We start from the raw sequence: 19,485 nt of genomic DNA on the forward strand, positions 1-19,485 counted from the left end.
AACAGTTTGGAAAGAAAAGGCAAAAACAAACCACAAGTTTGCTGTGCTGGAGCACTTCAGAGGGAAGAGGGCCTTGGAGGAGGTGGGAGGTCCCTGCTCTCCTGCTCTGAAGGTGAGATCTCCAGCTCCACTTGCAGAGGACATTCCAGTCCAAGCAGAGGTTTTTTTTCCTTTCTGGAAGTTATTTGCTGAAGGCAGACTGAGTTCAATCCATGCTTTTAAGCCTTCCCTTCCCCACCACCATGAAACAGGCTCAGGAAGAGGAGCCAGTTCATCTTGGCACAGTTATAGAAGGAATTCTACGAGTAAAGGAGCTTTTTTGTTAAATATTAAAATTACACACTGCTTTCCGCTCTACTTAGACCTTTTAGTGAGGATAAACCCAGAGGTACCCAAAGCCATCACACACAAGTCCTGCCCTTCCATTCCCTTTGCTTCCCAGACTTATGCTGGCTGGAAAAACTTCTGGATGCTTCAGTTTTATTTTGGCAGATCTCTCCAGAGTATTAATTCCTCAGTTAACACCTCAAAATTGACTGCAAAAAAAACAATTGAAAAAACCCCAAAATGTGCTGGGTGACCCTTCTGCCCAGTTATGTGCTTAAATTCCCCATCCCTTCATCCTGCAACTGAAATTCATGATGAGTCATTAGGATATTTTCCATTTCAGGCATTTCAATATTTAAACACCCAGGGGTTGGCTGGTATAGGATTTGATGCTTGAATTATCTCCTTCCCCTTGTCCTCAGAGCAGACTGGTGCCTGCAAATCCTTTCCCCTTTCCTGGAGGAACGTTTCCATTCGGGCTGAGGAGGGTCCTGGGGGTTACAAGGGGATCTGTTCAAATTGTCAACTCATCCATATTAGTGGATTTTGATTGGGAAATGGTCTCTGTGTGTCACAGTAATAAAATAATAAAGTGTCCTCAGGGGACTGGGAGGTTCAGGCAGTGCCTGCAGCAGGATCAGGGGGTGGCTGAGGTTGGAATTTCTTGGTACCTGAAAAGTTTTACCTGGAGGTTTTAATGCAGCCCGAGAACACCCATGTCAGGAGCCAAAGCACAGAGGGAAAACCCAGCTCATCCACCCCCAAATCATATTCCCAATAAAACATTTTACACCAGGAGCTGTGGCTGCTGAGAGAATTGGACAGAAACACTGAAAACAAGGGAATAGTTGCTTTTTCTTTTTATCTAGGCAAGGACAATGCTTAAACCTCTGAACTGTCCATCCTGGCCTTGCTTTTGCAGTAAGAAAAAGGCTAAGCTTACAGACTTCTGCAATCCTCAAGAAATTCAAATTTACCTGTTTCTCCTCTTTTTTTAGAGCCCACGGACAGGGGAACTTGCTAAGTTTATACATGAACACAGGAGACATCTGTTCTTCCTTCTGTTTTACTGAAGCTCTGTTGCAGAAGAGACTTACCTGGAATAACAGGGTGCTCTTTAAACAAAACCTGTTCTTTATACTTCTAAATCGGGTCAGTTAAAAAGGCAAAGAAAAAAAAAATAAAAATAAAAATAATAATTATCTCTTTTTATCTGCAAGAAAATGTTTATTCTTTGTAAACCCCACAGAAAAAAAAGAATGCAGCCAAGACCAAGTATTGAACGAAAACTGTGCCCAAGTGGGCAGCAAAATGGGGGAACCTCAACACAAAAAGTCAGTGACAATATTTCATGTTTTGCACAAAGATGAAAAACCTATGACATTTCTGAGTAACACTTTCATGGTGACAATTACACAAGATGATTCAAAAATGCAAATGACAGCAACATGCACACCTGGCTAAAGCTAGAAATTGTATCCCAAAGGAATTATCTGTGATTAAAAGGATGTAACTTTAATACTTCTATTGACTTGCATGTCCTACTTCTTTTTTTTTTGTTTGTTTTCCCCCATGAGGCAACATGCCAATTAACACCATAATTTAAAAAAAAAAAAAATCAAATCTTTTCAGAAGAACTTTGTCCTTCCAGAGTCCACTGCATGTTTGCAAAATCCTAATGTTGGGTTTGTTTTTCTGCTGGTTTCCCCACACAATTTGGCTTCCCACCTCTCCAATCCCCCCCCACCCCCCAAAGCTCTGAAACACTTCAGAAGTTGCCAGTGCAAACACTTTCTATCAACGTATAATATACATTTTTTTAACTTAAACCTTTGTGCAATTTATGAGTTTCCTTCAAACTCACTAGGAAAAAAAAAAAAACAACAACAACAACAACAAAAAAAAAACCCCAGAAAACCCAAAACAACAACTCCTTGGCACGACAGCTGAAAAACATTCAGCTCCTTTTAAAACTGTCAAACACAAGGTGATATAAAGTGTAAATCACAGTTGAATAAAATAAAAAAAAAACCCAGAACTGCAGGTTTTATTAGCCAGCTTTACAGTCTCTTGTATACAGTACATTGCACAGCTCCACCTTCACGTTAACGCTTCTGGATTAATATTGTGCCTTCCATGATGCAGAATAATCAAGGCAAGTTACAGAACACTGCTGAGTTTATATCAAAATAAACAGAAGATGTAACCTTGGTTTATAATGAACATCCAAATTACCATGTACAATTTGCAGTAGACTCTGTAATGAGCTTGATATATAAGATACATGACAGTGAAGGGGGAAAAAATAGTTTAAACTATCAAGTTTCCTCTTGAAATGTCTTTTCCCAAGGCACTGTGAACAAGACTGTTAGCAATTCTCAATGACTAAAAACACCAATGGGAATATAAATATTTCACACAACAACCACCGTCACATCATCATCTATTCTCTTACTCTTCCCCTTAAACAACGCCCCTGAAATTTGTTTGGTCCTTTGAGGGGGGTAAAATCAAATTATCTTCTGCAACATCACGTATTTGCATTTAATACATCTATAAATCAAAGCTTTGTTAGATTATTTAACCCTTTCGCTGTAAAAACTAAAGATTTTTTTTTCCTCACTATTTCTGAACGAATCTGCAAATTCATTTTTGATTATTAAACCAAAAAAAAAAAGAGAAGAAAGGGTTCAAAATCAAGCAAAGCCCTGTATTTTTTTCAAGAGGAAACCATGCAAGAGTACATAAAAAGGCAAAATTGGCTACTTGAAAACCAAGAATTGTTTTTAATGCATTGGCCAAGGAAAATAAATTGCAAAGTTCTGTGAGGTTTTCTAAAAATTTACAAGAAAAACTGATGGGCAGTTCTAGTCAATCCAGATGTTCTTTTATCCTGTTTTAAATGACAACAAATACAGTCTCACACAATACAATTTCATCTTGACTGCAAGAGACACTACTGTGTGATGCCTTCAGCATGACAAAAAAAAATTACTGGGCAAAAAAGAAAAATTGGCATTCATTTCTTCAAGGGCTGATAAACAGAGGCATTGGGATCGAGTCCGGAAGGGCTGGTCTCCACAAATTTGGAAGAGTAATGTGGGGAAACAGGACTCAGAGTGCTGGTGGCTGCAGTGTATGTTATGCTGGGCATTACTGCCATAACTTCTGCAATCTTCTGTTTTAGGTCCTTGATTTCCTGATCTTTTTGAATGATTTGCCCTGAAAGCAGCAAATAACATCACTTAGAACCAGCGGCGTTCTTCACCCCCCCCCCACACACACACACAACACCCCAAAAGTGTTCAGTGGTTGAGCTGGTGAAGTTCTTTACCATGGCATCAGTCACAGCACAACCTGTGTAACTCCTGGTTGTGCTGAGGAGCTGTGTTTAATTATCCCTAATTACCCCACGACATAACTAAACACGGCTCTGCCATTATAATCCCGCATTGTTTGGATTCACAGCTGCACCGTATCCAAAGATTATTTCCATGCCTCAGCAATTTTCTGCACTTTTCCATTCACATTTTTCCAAAATCCTCACAAAAGCACAAGTATTTGCTTATTGAACGTGTTATTTATTTTCAAAACTGTCCGATTCCCATCACTTTTCTAACCCCCCTTTCGTGCACGCTCACAACATCACTGCAGCAATTTATGAAACCAGGCAAAGAATAACAGCACTGAAATGAAACAAAACAATTTCTCACTCTAATCAAATTTCCCTGCAGTCAAACAAAACTTCTACAGGGAAATTAAACGGGTGTTAAATCAAAAGGTTATTTAATTTTGCTCCAAGGTTTGCCCAGCTGCACCAAGGCCGGGCTGGGCAGGGTTTTATGCTGGTTTCCTGCTCCCCCTGGTGGCATCACCACGTTTAAAACAGGTTATTCCCCCCTCCAATTTAGGTTTTATGTACTTCACCAGTCATAAAATATTATTATTAGGATTCAAAGACAACAACTTAATAGATGGCAACTATTATTTTAGCTCTTAAAAGAGAGAGCTCTTCTAGCTCTTTAAGAGACCTCCAGCTTTACGTAATGGTTTATAAAAATGTAGAAAACAATCATAAATTAACTCAAAACACCCATCTTTACATTTGTTGTCAGTTTGATAGCTGAGGGGAAGGAGGTCAGGTGGCTTGGGCTCACCCCCACAAAGCTGTGGAAGCTGAAATGCTCAGTGGGGGCCACATCCCACCCACCCCGAAACACTTCCATGATTTTTCTCTGCTCTCGTGTTGGATTTAACCCTCCATCGTTACCTTGGGCAATCTCAAGCTGCCTTTTTGCATCTCCTAATGCAGAGAACAGATCCAGCTTGATCCTGGTCTCTGCACTCAGGCTGTTCTCTAAGTGCTGTGTTTTATCCTGCATGGCTGACAGTGCTGACATTAACACCTCCGTATCCTTCTCGTTTTCCTTGTACTTCCTCAGCTCCTGCAGGAATAATCAGGACAAATGTTATCCTCGCTCCCTTTACACATGGGATAGGCTGAGAAGCCTTCTGCCTTCCCCACAGTGGGCTTGGTATTAACAGTGTAAAATTAAAATGCTGGTTAATTAAGGACACTGTAATATTACCTCCAGTAATTACACGTGGCCATCAAACAAGTGATTAAAGCCATAATGAACGAGGCATAATTACAGTGCAGTGAGCACCAGTTACTCTGTTCCTCAGCCCTCCATCAGTCACAGGAAGACCCTCCACCCAAAACCCAAAAAAAATCACTTCCAAGTGCCAGCTGAGCCTGCCACACAGCCCTCTCAGCCAAGGGATGTGGGATGTGGAAACGCTTCCCACAAGCAAAATGGCTGGAATCACAGCCTCAGAAAGGCTGGAAAAGACATTTAATAACATCCAGTTCAGCTGTCAACCCAGCACCACCACGTTCACCATGTCCCCAAGTGCCACGTCCACGTGGTTTTTGAACACTTCCAGGGATGGTGACTCTACTATACACAGAAATGTTCTATACTTTTAAATGAGGAAACAGTAATGCAAAGGGGAAAATATTAATGCCTGCAACAAAAGGCTTCTCTAACAGTTTGAGGGCGCTAATAAGATTTAAAAGCTTAATTATAGCTGGTTTTAATTGTTTGAAAGCCATGCTCGTCCTCTCCACGGATAAACCACCCTTGTTTTCAAGGGTTTGGTAAACACAGGAACAACAAGGCTGCATATGTTGTTTGGAAACAAGTTCACGATAACACCAGGTGGATTCTGAAGAGACATTAAAAATACATATTCATGCAAGTTGTCAGTTGACAGTCCGAGGACATCTTTAGGAACAGGCATTTGAAAGGAATAAGGTCAACTCCAACTCACACATTTGAGCTCTTGCACTCTTAACATGCCAGACACTGTCTCTGCTACACGTCTGCCACCAAGTATTTTCAATATTGAAGCACTTTCCCCCCCAGCAAAAAAAAGCCTGGCCAGTGCTTCAGATTGAGTAAGCAACCTTTGTGAATTATATAATGATGTATAAATAAAATGGTGAATTATATAAATCACGTGAATCAAACAGATTTGTATAAATAAATTTGTGAATATATAATGACAGAGACTGGCAGCGAGCTCCTTGCATCAGGTAAAAAAAATGCTGTTGAGGGGATTATATCCTCAGTCTACACAGACCAGTGGCTTTGGGGAGGAAAACTGTAATTTAACCAACTGAATGGTGTGGAGCTGAGACAATTAACCTTCCTCATCCCCACTGTCTGATAAACCCTGGTGCAAGACAAACATCTGAACAGCACAGTTACTGAAGGTGGTGATTGCCACTTATGTAGATCCTTGGATTTTGGAGGGCTGAGAGCTCTCCTTGTGATGCTGATCTAAGCCCCTGGCGCTTTGTCATTACCTGAACTTTCATTTCTAGCTCTCGTATCTGATCTTCTTTCAGCTTTATGTCAATTGTTAACTTCTTGCACTCTGTCTCCAGCTCCCGGATACGATTCCGTAGAGTTTCAGTGCACTCTCCCCTGCAGAAAAACACATGAAAAGAGGGGAAGATGAAATAAGAACAAGGTTGTCATCCCTCAGCTGTTTATACCATGAAAATTAATGTAAAACTTGAAGGATAAAAAGAGGAAGCTGACTTTCTCCTTTGCAGCAAAATGGTTTCCCCTCATGGCAACAATGGGGAGAGTTACATACCAAGTATCAGGAAATTTAGGATATTTATGAAATATGGAGAAGAGAAAAGCAGAAATAATTCTTTTTAGACATTTGGAGCACTGCAGATTAAAGTCACCCACACTTGTGCTGTGCTCCCATCTCTACAGCTGTGTGACTGCTGTAAATCCCAGTGCTAAGCACTGGCAGCCACTGGCCAGAGCAGGAACATTCCACAGTGTGGGATCTAAACTTGGTATTTTGGCCAATGCCATTGCCCAAATCCTCGATTCACAGTCCCCACGTGGAAGGAGATGTTCCTTTTTCCCAAGCAGACTGACCCAAGCAGGTACAATCTCTGCCAGCACAGCCAAGGTACAGCAGATAATTCAGAGCATTGTGTTCTAAATATGCTCTTTAGAGCTTTTTCACCCGTGTAATTCATATTACATGGGCAAATGTAATATATGTAGGCACTGAGGCTCAGAGATTTCCCAGTCCTCCCTCTGCCTTAACACAAATAAAGCCTTTTTTTTTTTTTCAAGAAAAGAATCAAATAAACTACTCCTTTCTGTCCACAGGAGTGAAAAAGGCCTCCCCAAAGCACAAAGCACCTCGTGGCAGCAGCAAAGGCCACAGCTCGTGCAGCAGTTGCTTCTTCCAACTTCTTCCTTTTCTTCTCTTCCATTAATTGCTTTTCTACAAAGGTTCGTGCCTCCTGCTCTGCCTTTAGTTTCTTCTCCAACTGGCTGATCATTTGTTTGTCTTTTTGTTTCATTTGTACAGCGTTGTGCAATCTGGAAGGGAACAGCGAGGGGATTCAACGGGGGAGTTTATTCACTGCAAATGAATTGGTCAAGGGTCCCAAACGAGCCTTGGTGGATTTGCAGGCAAGATTTGCCTGGAATTTGGCAAATAATAATAACAATAACAGCTAAACAGTAACTAAATATAAACATTAAACACACAAATATAAATATTGAATATACAAATATAAATATTGACAATATAGAATAACTATACATTCTATTATATAAACATATAGAATATATACTTGTTAAATATAAACATTAAATATAAACAATATAAATAACGATAATAGCCAAATAATTAAATATAAATATTAAAGAAACAAATAGAAATATTCAAATATTTAATGAATATATGATGGACATACAATATCTAATATATAAATAGATGTAATGAAGATGACATAAATATTAAATATAAAAAATTTTATATAAATTTATTATACAAATATAATAAATTATATAAATTTATTATACAAATATAATAAATTATATAAATTTATTATACAAATATAATAAATTATATATAAATTTATTATACAAATATAATAAATTATATTTAGATTTATTATATGAATATAATAAATTAGATATAAATTTAATATATAAATATTAAATTATATTATTATAATAAATTATATAAATTACTGTATTCTATTAAATTATATAAATTAATATATTCTGATTATTAATATTAATAACATTAGCATTTATTTTATTAATATTTATTATTACATATTTATTAAAATATTTATTTATGTTTAATTAATATTTATATTTAATATTTATTAATTATTTGTTTATAAATTTTATTTGTTTTCTTAATATTTATAAATATTTATTTCTAGTTACAGTGGCTATGAGGATAATAACGATGATGATAATAATAAGTATAATGACTATTATAATTTCTTCCCCTTTTTCACACCTGGGTCATTATTCTGGTTGTTGTTATTATTATGATTATTATTACTGTAATTAATGATTTCTCTTCCCCCAGCTCCTCCCCCAGCCATGGCCCACGTACTTGTTCTGCAGCAGCTCGTTCTTGTTGTTGTTATTATTATCATTATGACTATTATTCCTGTAATTAATGATTTCTGTCCCCCCAGCTCCTCCCCCAGCCGTGCCCCACGTACTTGTTCTGCAGCAGCTCGTTCTCCTGCCGGAGCTGCCCCATTTCCGAGCGGATCCCCCGCTCTGTGTTGGTCAGGGAACTGATCTGACTGCGCAGCTCCTGCTCCACCTGCCTGCTGGCCTGCAGGTCAGCCTTTAGCTTCTTGATGTCTTGTTCCAACCTAAGAAAGAAAGACGAGGCTTTTAAAAAAAAAAAAAAAAAAAAGACAATTTCGACTTTATTTCCGCTCGCCCAGCGCGTTACGTAAAAACTTCACACCATCTGCCAGCCCCCCCCTCAAACCTCCAGACTTCAAACAATCAGCTCTCAGAAATGATGTGCATCCTTCCCATAAAATCACATTTTATATAACTACACGTATATATAGCTCCATGTATGCACACACCTCATAACCTCCCACAGCAATTTGGTTTCCTCCGGGCACTGTGAAGTTGTAAAACAAATCCTATGGAATTATATTTTCTCTTGGGTCTGAGAAGATCTAATCGAGGACAGATCCACTTATGGACAAATTTTCCTTTTCTCCACAAATTCGGAGTTTAATTTGTTAGCTAGAGCTGAGCTCTGGGCCATACTGCTGAATTCTCACCTAAACATGTTGGTATTTTCTTGTAGCACATGATGTGAATGTTGAATAATGAGAACGTGGTAAGTCATCCACAGTTCAGGAGTCAGTAAATTTAGTTTTAATTGCTCCTGAACAGAGACCATCTGCTATCCACTTGAATTGTAGCTTTAGAAAGTTCTTGAAGATTCGTGTAATCTTATTAATTAAAGTATTTCCAACAAAAACTGGTTAAATAAAACACACGATTCAGAACAGAGGCACTCGGCTCACTTTAATTTCCTCCCACATTTTCAAAATAAGGTTATTGATTTTTAGAAGAAAAACACATCACAGGTGACTAATCAACCTTTTTTTAAACTGTGTTATGTACTTATTTAAAGCAAATACACCTCAGCCATTCTCACACAACCCTCATTTGCTCCGTCAGTTATTGATTTGAAAGTTTTTAAATGTTCATAAAGAGGACAGAGGTGGTTTTATTTCCTAGGACTCCACAGAATTAGTGGCAGTTGAACATTAACACTTGAGGAGAATATTCACAAAAGCCAAAAAAGAACTGGCCTTATTGACACTCAGCAGTACAGATAAATGGTTATAGCTTTTTGCCTTCCTCATGAAACACTTTTGGGCTTCACCGCAGGAAAATCTCAGCCTAAAAGGCTACTGAGAGATGGAACAGCACGAGGCACGAGAACATCCTGTGCCAACGAATCAAGAGGTTAAGTGTGGAATCATCAAAGTTATGGAAATTCATAAAAGTATGTCTGTAATAGGCTAAAACTGCACCAAAGAGGTAAATTAACAGCAAGGAACAGCCTGTAAAGGAGCGTGGCTGGGCTATAACACACTCGGATAACTCAAATGCTCAGATCCCACTTGCTGCACTGAGCTGGCTTTTTAGTTACTCTTGAACTGCCCTCCTGATAAGACCAACTCCTTTTAGTGTAGTACAAACCATGGTCAAATGTACCCTTAAAAAGAAAAAAAAAAATAAAAATCAACTTATACTTGTAGGCAAATAGTAACAGTACACAGCAAATACACATTTCAAATGCGAGTTCAAAAATAACTCCAACACCTCGTACTGTGTTGTTGAAAGAAAAGAATTTGCAAACCCAACCAAATATTCCTGCAGCCACACAACCCAGAAATGGAACCCCACCAGCAGATGCTGTAGGTGTTATTAGGTGTGTGTTGTCACCCTGTTCAGGGTGTGAGACTGGACAGTGGCTGGGCAAAGCTATGAGAGTTCATCTTCCAGTAAGCAGTAGCTCAGTGTTTTAGAAAGAGCAAGCTTTTTAATTAAAGAAAGTAGTAATTAAAGAAGATGTAAGAACCACTCAGAGCCTGTTGTGTGCCAACAGCTGATTGGTTTCAATACAGGTTTTCATAAACAGGTGAAAAAAAATGTTTGGTAGGACAATGCAAAGGAAAGGACATAAATCCCACTTTACACTGACAAGTACCTGTACATAATTTCAATATACATGTCTACAATAAAGTGATAACTGAAAATAAGACAGCTGTAAACAGCCTTTTCCCTACGGCTCAGACTATGTCAAACTCGCTCAAATAAGATATACCAGGATTTATTTTGGGTATTTAGTATTCCAGGAAAAGAAGCCCTGATCAGATAAAGCCTGAATAAATCAGAGGTGCTGGCACAGGACAAGCTGAATTTGTATTTTTGGCAACAGAGTATTGACATTAGCTCAAGTTTCTGAAGCCATCTGGTTGGTGGCATTCCTGCACCTGAGTGCTCATGGGGCTGCTCCAGGCTGTGCTGGAAGAAACCTGCAGGATCCAGGGAGCACATTCAAGTGTGAGCACACAGGATGCCAACTTTCCAAACCAGGGGGAAACGGATGAGGCCACGAAGCCACAGCTTTACTTCTCACTCAGCACAGGCAGCAGTGGCCAACCAGAGCTGTGGATATTAAATTTGTGAGGCTCAGGCTCGGGGAGGGGCTGCACATTCAGGAGACATCACTCAAAAGGGGCAGAAGAGAATTAATTAATACAGAGAAAACGAATCTTTTTCAAGTCAATGCCAGACAAACCCACTGAAAATTGATCTATCGATAGCCTTGCTTAGAAGGAAGCTTTAAAGAAAGATTTTAGCAGGTTTTAATTACTTCTTTTCGTTATGCTGTAGGTTTTGCTACAGCTTTAAATACCAGAGCAGACGTTTTCTGCAAATTATAGAGCAAATGAATGCTCCTCACTACCTAAAATGAGTGAGGAAGATAACAATCCATCATAATGCAGGGACCAAATGTTTCCTACATGGTTTCTCTCCCAGCCCTGCCACAATTAGATAGAGACACAACTTCATTAAAAAAGACATGAATTTAGTTTCCCCTCAAAACCACATGGACTACTTTCATTGTCTGTCAGGCCACCCACCATTAGGAGAGGCCATTTCTCATACTAGGACATTAAAAACACTCTTTCTAAAATAAAAGCACATCATCAAGGTAAACCAATACAGTGCCATAAAAGAAAGTTTCACTGCTGCCAGCACAGACCAGTGCATGGAGTTTTCTCTCCTCCCCTCTGGAATAGTCTGTACTGCTGTTACAATGATAAATGACCCCATAAACCAGCATTTTTCAAATTGCTGTTATTCTTACTATGATTTCATTTTCTGCTTAAGCCTCTTATTTCCAGGCTTATTGGGAAAAGTTATTTACAAAGGAGGGGGGAGTAAAGAAAACCTGAGTTCTAGAAGATGCTTCTCTCTATTGCTGCACACATTACAAGTCATTCTGACACAGAACTGTTTTTAAAATGAGGGTTTGGTTGCAAATCATGATGTTGTGCTGTTTATACAACCAAGGTCCATTCTTTCAGTTTGTCATTCCTCTAAATGCAGATTTATCCATTTTTTTTTCTCTCAGCACTACCTCATACCATTCCTAATCTCACTGATGAAGAGAATTAATCAGGAATCACCTCAGAGGCTGAGTATTTTTCCAAATGCTTCAGGGAAGATTGATGGATCAACTTAAAGACAACTCAATTCAGCTTAATGCTCCTAAGTATTGATGTCTGGAGAATAACACACCCCTGTTGCTCAGTTTACTCATCCAGTTAACTCCATCCCACAATCACCTGGCGAAGGTACAGGAATTAAACACAATTCATAGCAAAATTAAAATTCTAAAAGACTCAGGAGGCACTCGGATGCTTTTCCAAAGCCCCATTTTTCCCTTTGTTCTGTTCTGGCACAAGCATCCCCTGCAGTGAACCTGCTCCTTTGAAGTGGCCAGTGTGATCCTGCAGCACTGAGCTTCTGCTGTAACCAACACGCTGGTACTTGCAGCTCCTCAGAGCATTTTTCATTACCAAGAAAGACAGTAATCCACAGAGAGAAAGCCAAGATACTTATTTTTCTCCTGCACAGCATTGATCTAAGCAGCTGGCATTTCAAAAGGTTATTCTGCCTCGGAACAGTCCAAGCAACTGTGTTGACAGTGGCTTTGAAAATGGTCTGGAAGAAGGATTGTCTCCCAGATTTCTAATTTACATCCTCAGTTCTTTTACTTTTCTGTTCTGCACTTGCCTTCACCCCCACCCTCTTGCAGGAAACCCTGACCATCATCCCACTGCAGCTGACAGCAGGAAGCCTTCTGGTACATTAATGCCATTTCAGGCAGGGGGGGATGAGGAAGAAGCAGCATCACGCCTTGGCCACCAGCAATGCCATGAAAATGTACAATAATTACCATCAAATGGCCACACATCTACATTAAAACCTTCAAAGTCTGTCTTTGCAGGTAAGAAAAAATTTTAGGAAAGCAAAATAAGATGTGGCAGACCAGCTCTTGCTTCACAAATACCTTTCTTGGTCCAACTGCCAGAAGATGTCATTGTTATCTCTGAGAATAATTAGTACATAAGACAGCTTGTTTCATCACCTCATGTGCCAAAGGCAAGACCTCTATGGATACAGACACTTCTGCCAAGCTGCACTGCCAGGTTTTTGTGTGTTTTTTTCAGGGTGTAAAAAGGCAGAGGCAGGTCATGATTATTGCTGTGTAATAAGCAACACATAAAAATATAAACTCTGCAGCAATTACAGCTCGGGCTTGTTCCATACACTGAGCCCCTAAACCATGAATAAAACCTGTTTCACCTCAGAAATTACAGTGAAACGGTAAAAAAAGTGAACTTGTTTTGTACCTGCTGACAAACAACAGTAATGCAAAGGGATACCAAGTTCATCCATGCACTGGAGAGCAAATGGATCCCTCCACTGGCCCAATTACCACAGTGCTGGGAAACAAGCAGCTCAGATCACAGAGATTCAATTATTAAGTGCCTGACAAACAAACAGCAGATTTCAGCATCCCTCAGAAGGAGATATTCATTTCAGCTGTAGGAACAGCAAAACCCCTGAGATTACTGCCAAGGCTGATCAGCAGGGACAGAGCCTCTTGAATCCCTATCAAAATGACAGTAACACAACATAATATTCTCTGAAATACCCTCTCCAGAAAACAAAACACTCAGGCACCAACCATCTACCAAACAGAACAAAAATAAAAACTCAGCTTCAAGTAAGAGTAATATTGTATATATAAATATATATAAAACTTAATTAGCAGCACCCTTTCATATATAAATGTCACATCAAGTATTTAAAAGTTAACAACCCTGCAAGACTCTTGTTCTCAGTAGTCCCATTTTTTACTGTCTGCAGCCCTGTTATTCCCAATTGCCCAGCAGCCATAAGGCATATTTTACATTTAATACTGGTTAGTCAGCTCAGGGAAATCATTTGTGAACACAAAAGGAAAGCAGCTTGGTTTTGACATCCTGCTGCGAGTCTGCTGGACATGAGGTTATAAAAAGCATCTTTATTTGGAAGCTGAGCAGATCTGATCTGAAAGTCTGGACACAAATGCAGGACTTCACTCAGCCCTTTTCAGGGTTCAGAACTGATGCAGCCTAAAAGTTTAATAACAGGAATGAGTAATACTGCTGGAAGTGGAAAAGATGATGAACAAATGCCTCACACTCCAGAGACAGGATAATTGACAGGGTTAAAAGAAAAACAACCATGAATTTTTAAATTTAAGTGCATTCCATCCCATCCAATTTGCCAGTTAAGTTTATAGTTCCATTGGTGTAGGAGCTACGTGCTCAATCTGAACAGAAACAAGATTTCATGAATGCTTTTCAGTCATCCTTGTTTGTAACAAACTGGGAGCACAGGATGCTGGTGTTCCCAGTGCTCCTGGCTTGCCTGCTCAGGGAAATCAGGGTACAATAAGCAGGGACACGAATTTGTAGCACAACAACCACATCACACCCACACATCCCATAAAAACACTTGACAAACAAAAGACTGAAGTTGTTTAATTCACTTTCAGGGTAAGGCTAAGCTGTACAAAGGCAATTGTGTACTCTGTCCTTACCCAGTGAGTTACAGGAGCTGGAATTCTCTATAAGGACACCATCTAGTTCATTGTATACTCACTTCTGCATTAGAAAACCCACTCTGGACAATTAGTAACCACCTGGTCTAAGCTCATGTTGGAGCATATAAAGATTTCAATGTGTAATTTAAATTTTAAACATACAAGTTTTACATCTCCTTCCTTGTCACAGCTACATGGGACAAAATTCTTAGTCTGGCAGGTCATTCTGTAAAGCCCTTCCCTTCTCTTTTCTCAAGGCTTAGGAACGATATTTTGAGCTGCAGCAAACTGAACTGACCTGTTCTCTTCTCCAGTGAGCAAACAAGCCATACAAAGAGTACTGAGATGCCCAACTGAAAAATGGGAACACACAAACCCAGCAGTCCTGGACAAGGGTATTTAGGTGCAGCTTTGCTGAAGGCAGAGCCATCTGCATCCCACTAATCTTGGCTGAATTTGATTCACAGATTAGCTGGTTTCTTATTTGCTGCATACAAGTTTCTCTACAGACATCAGGTATCAATTAGCCTGGATGTTTAATTGGCACTGATATGTCAATCAGTGGCAGGGGGGTTATCAAAGGAGAATATTTTCACTGCAGTGATTGTATTTCCAAAGCACAAAACCTCAGGGACAGATCAGAGTCAAAAGTCCAATTATCAAAAGGTACCTGCAGGGAAAACAAACCTAGATCTGCCAATTAGGTTGGGAACCAAAGATTTGTTGGCCAAAGAGTGTTTGAAAGGAATATGAGAGGCATAAGCCAGGTGGAAAATGGTGGCAAAGTGCATAATTGTGCAACAGTTTTGCTCCAGACATCTCTCCATCCCATTGTGAACAGTCACACCCCACCTCTTTCTTACCAGCACTGTTCTGGTAACATATGACAACACCATATGTCTCAGGATATATGCTGCAAATGCTGAGCTGCACCTCATAAATTCATCTTTTCTTTCAACTTCAGAGGAGCAGATGTAAAGATGTGACTTTTTCCATGTTTGCAGTTTACCAGGGAGCTAAATTAAATCCCTGTGACCCGTTCCTAAAGCAACAAGGCAGCAAGAGCCTGAACTCAGCACCGTAAGGAGTTACCCCGTGACTGATTCTTTGCCTCTCTACTTGTGAACTGAAGATTAAAACAATTTCAGAGGAAAAACAAAACAAAAAACTAAGACAAAACACCTGCTCAGGCACCATCAAACCCCCAGTGAATTCTCTAGAGAGTTAAAGGTCACTCCATGGAAGAATTGTTAAGAACAGATGATTTTCCACATTTCTCTCGTGTCAACAAATCAGAGCTATTTCTTGTGCCCCACAACACCCCTGTGAGGTAGGTGAGCATCCTGTTCTGAGGGAGAAAGGAAGCAGTTTGCTCAAGGCTGCATATCAAACAAAAAATCAGGAGCAGAACCCAAAAGCTTCCAGAGATCTTAATCCATCACTAAACAATTCTGTTTTGTGAGATCATAAATTACATTTTTCTAAGACAAAAAAAAAAAAAACAAACCCCAAAATTTAAAAATCTCATGTACTGAAATGCAGGGAGGATAAAACAGGCATCACACAATGCTCAGATCACACTTACCTTACCAGTGCATCTGGTTTGCTTAGCTGGTTATTAGGAATACAATTTTCCATTAAGTCCTTATGTGTGCTCGGGCTCTTGCTGGCACATTTCTGTTTTTTCTCATTTTTAGTGGATGAGGAGGGGATGCTCCCATTAGTTGCACTGTGACTGCGAGGTGAGGAGTTCACAACTCCACTGACATTTTTGTAATTTTTGGACGAGGCAGTGCATGAGTCCTCTTTTAAGAGGTTTTCTGTACTTCCTACAAGATCGTTATTTAATCTTTTACTATTGATATGGTTTTCCATATATTCAATTTCTTGTATTTTAGAGTCTACAGGTTGCAAAATATTGTTATTTATTCCAAGGTTGTGTTTCTTCGCATCCTTGTCCTTTTCTTTCCCTTTTTCTCTATATTCTAGCTCTGGCAACGTTGCAGATATTTTTTTATTGGCTGGAATGCCTCCATTGTGCTGCAGAAGTATTGAGGAATCCATATCGGATAATCCTTTGGCTGCTGCAACACCAAAGTGAGAAAAAAAAAATACTTAGTTCATTAAATCAATCAATACTTGTGACACAGAAAGAAAAATCATTGTGTACATGTCAATCATTCCTGCAGAAAACAATAATTACTGGGGACTATCTAGGAAAGAAAATCTGAAGTCACGTGGTATTTTAAGACTTTTTTTTTCTTCGTTACAGGCAGGAAACAGTAACCAAGGGATTTAATAATAAATACTAATGCTTCATAGAACACTGCCTGACCAGATTAATGCAGTTGCTAGTAAAGAACTAAGCAGAGGGGACATAATTCACTTCTCCTGTCATATTAACCACTGCCAGAGTTATTTTATTTTTGGCTCTCAGTTCACTGCACTTGCAGCAAAACAACATGGGCTGAAGAAGCTCTTCCTTAGCACGTTTGGTGTTTGTCTTTTCTTTAAAGAGCAGAAAATAGAAAACCACATTAAGTAAGAAGTGTAACTTGCCTTCCTCTGCCTCCCTCTCTTGCCTTTGCAGCATCTGCTGCTCTGGGGGCAGTGCTTGCTGCAGGAGCTGCATGTAGAACTCGTTCTCCTTCTGCACTTCTTTCTGTTTTCTTAAACGCATTTTGTAGCTGACGTAACTTTTAAAGCCAAAGCCCAAAGTCACAACAGGGTAGCCAATACTGAGGAAAAAAAAAAAAAACAAACCAATTATTACTCAAACTGTTAACCACAATAGCAAATTAATAAGTGATGTAGCTGTGGATACATCTGGGTTACAACTTTTCCCAGACAATGATACGTAAAATGGTTTCTGAGGTACTACAATAAAGCTGCAGTTCAAAAATGTAGGCAGCTCTTTATCAAGATAAAATGACAGTTCATTACAGACAGCAATTAACTGTAGCATAGATTAAAGGATTACAACAATGCAATTGCACCAGGCATAGCAAAGACAGCTCTGAGACCAGCACCAGACTAGAATTACACATATTTTAAGGAAATAACAGCAAATACAGCAGTAGATCCCAGGTTTTGTTCCTAAAGGGCTGTGTAATGTGCAAGACATTAAACTGGGAGATACTTTAACAACATTCATCCAGAACAGGGAAAGGAAAACATCCTTAGCCCCATCCTTTCACACACAGAAGGTAAGAGCAGATCCCTTTTCCACCGCTCTTCGAAGCTGAGACAAAACAACGTTCTCCAAAACACCTCCTCTGCAAGAGGCCCTGTGACTCCTTCTGAGAAACAGGAGCTGGAGAAGCTGCTGGAACACAGAGCTTTGGGGCTACAACACTCCTGGGGGGACCAAGGCTGTGACCAGCCACCCCTGGCACAGCTAAAGGGGACCACGGAGGCAAAGCCTCAGTGGCAAAAACATCTTCTGTGGGCAAGAAACGGTCTTTGGAGATTCCTCATTTAGGAGACTGACCTTGAAGCTGGAGGCAAAAACCATCTAATCCCTAAACTTAGTTCTTCCACTTCTCTCACTGACAGGTAAGACATGAAGAATTTCACTTCCAGCCAGGCCTGGCTCTTCCATTTGTTGATGGGAACGACAGAACTTTGGAATGGTATTTTTGCATATCAGCTTCATCACAGAGAATTTAAGTGTTCTTATTAGCTTGTGACAACTGCACCAACACAGAATGCTAACAAATCATGCCCTGTATCTATTAACAGAGGTGCTCCATCAAGGAGCAAACATAAATCAATAAAAATAAATACATGTCTGACAAGAGTTTTACCAAAGCACAGTCGTGTTTTAAACACTGAAGGTGTCCTAAATCACGGGAAAACTCAGATACAGATGGCTATTAACCAGATGACTATTAACCATTAAAACCTTCTCAGTCACAGCCCTGTGCAAATTGTATTTCTAAGTGAGCTGCCAGAATCATTTGCATCTGCATCTGACATTATCTCTGCCAATGCCTCTTTTGTAATGTCGTGTAAAACCAGCTGTGGCTGCAGCTCCCAAACTCTGATGACAAGCTCAGATGTTTGCATCCAATTCAGCAGCAGAAAGACCTTCCCTCACAGCTCCTAAAGTGCTTTTGCAACCTATTACAGAATGCAATTGGTGTTTAAGGGATCTGTTGCACAATGTAGACAACATAAATTAAAATGACAGATGTCTAATTTATGGGAGAAGTGTCACAGGGAACTGGACCAAAGGATTCCAGGAAAAACAGGAGACATTTTAAGTGTAGATCAGTGCATACTACACCAAAAACTGTGGAATAAAAGTGCATTTCTTCCAGAGATGGATACTCTGCAGTTAAGGCTTTGTCCTGAAATCACTCTTCTCACCTTCAAAGAAGAGTTGTAATAAATTGTGTTTGGGTTTTTTTCTGTTTTATTTTCTGTCATGATTTTCAACATGAAGCTTATTCACAGCTTCTGGTGCATTATTAAATCAGACACTCATGAGAACCTTTCTCAGGGAAAAAGAAGAGTGCTTTGTCAGAGAGAAAAAAGATTTCCATAACAATTTCATAAATTATCAGGGAAACCTATTTCTTTTGTAACTTTTATCATCATGTATTCACTATGTGAACACAAACTTTGTAAAGTGATGGCAAGAATTTTCAAGAAATGCTTGGAATATCCATGCTACAAATTCCCTACAGCTCACAAACACTGTATGCTCAGAAGGGTTACCCTGGGTCCACATTTACATACATTTCTCATGGAATATTTAATGACAGCCAAACCCTGAACCAAAATAAAAAGCCCTGATGATTAATTTTCCTGGTGAAATAAAGGTTAATAAGAAAAGGAGAAAAAAGACCCACTTACCAGTGTGCTGCAAATGGACGACAAAGGTCTACGTGGAAATTTTTTAAATCTTTAAATCTAATGGCTGCTTCAATATAAACAAAAAGTATCCACAGTGATACTGTTGGTAAGCACACCCCCCTCTCTATTGAGAGAAAAAGAAACGAGAGAGAAACACTTTAGTAACATATTATAATCAGCAAATATTTTAAAGTTGTTTTTGAAACATTCCAAAAGCCAAGGGAAATTTTC

At 39.4% G+C, this 19,485-nt stretch overlaps 1 protein-coding gene across 1 annotated transcript in view; it reads right to left on the reverse strand.

The window, feature by feature from the left end:
• Positions 1 to 2,342: 2,342 nt before the first annotated feature.
• Positions 2,343 to 19,485, reverse strand: part of MACO1 (macoilin 1) — a 29,186-nt gene continuing 12,043 nt past the window's right edge. Inside the window, exons 4-11 of the mRNA XM_027740290.2 lie at positions 19,255 to 19,378; positions 16,954 to 17,132; positions 15,980 to 16,478; positions 8,402 to 8,560; positions 7,068 to 7,250; positions 6,200 to 6,320; positions 4,598 to 4,772; positions 2,343 to 3,549 (exon numbers count right to left, since the gene is read on the reverse strand). Coding sequence (XP_027596091.1) covers positions 3,347 to 3,549; positions 4,598 to 4,772; positions 6,200 to 6,320; positions 7,068 to 7,250; positions 8,402 to 8,560; positions 15,980 to 16,478; positions 16,954 to 17,132; positions 19,255 to 19,378 — 1,643 coding nt within the window. The 3' untranslated portion in view covers positions 2,343 to 3,346. The remainder of the gene's footprint in view (positions 3,550 to 4,597; positions 4,773 to 6,199; positions 6,321 to 7,067; positions 7,251 to 8,401; positions 8,561 to 15,979; positions 16,479 to 16,953; positions 17,133 to 19,254; positions 19,379 to 19,485) is intronic.

The sequence above is a fragment of the Pipra filicauda genome, unplaced genomic scaffold, assembly GCF_003945595.2.
Source record: "Pipra filicauda isolate LSUMZ 115617 unplaced genomic scaffold, ASM394559v2 scaffold219_size1829416_pilon, whole genome shotgun sequence".
In the NCBI taxonomy this organism is placed as follows: domain Eukaryota; kingdom Metazoa; phylum Chordata; class Aves; order Passeriformes; family Pipridae; genus Pipra; species Pipra filicauda.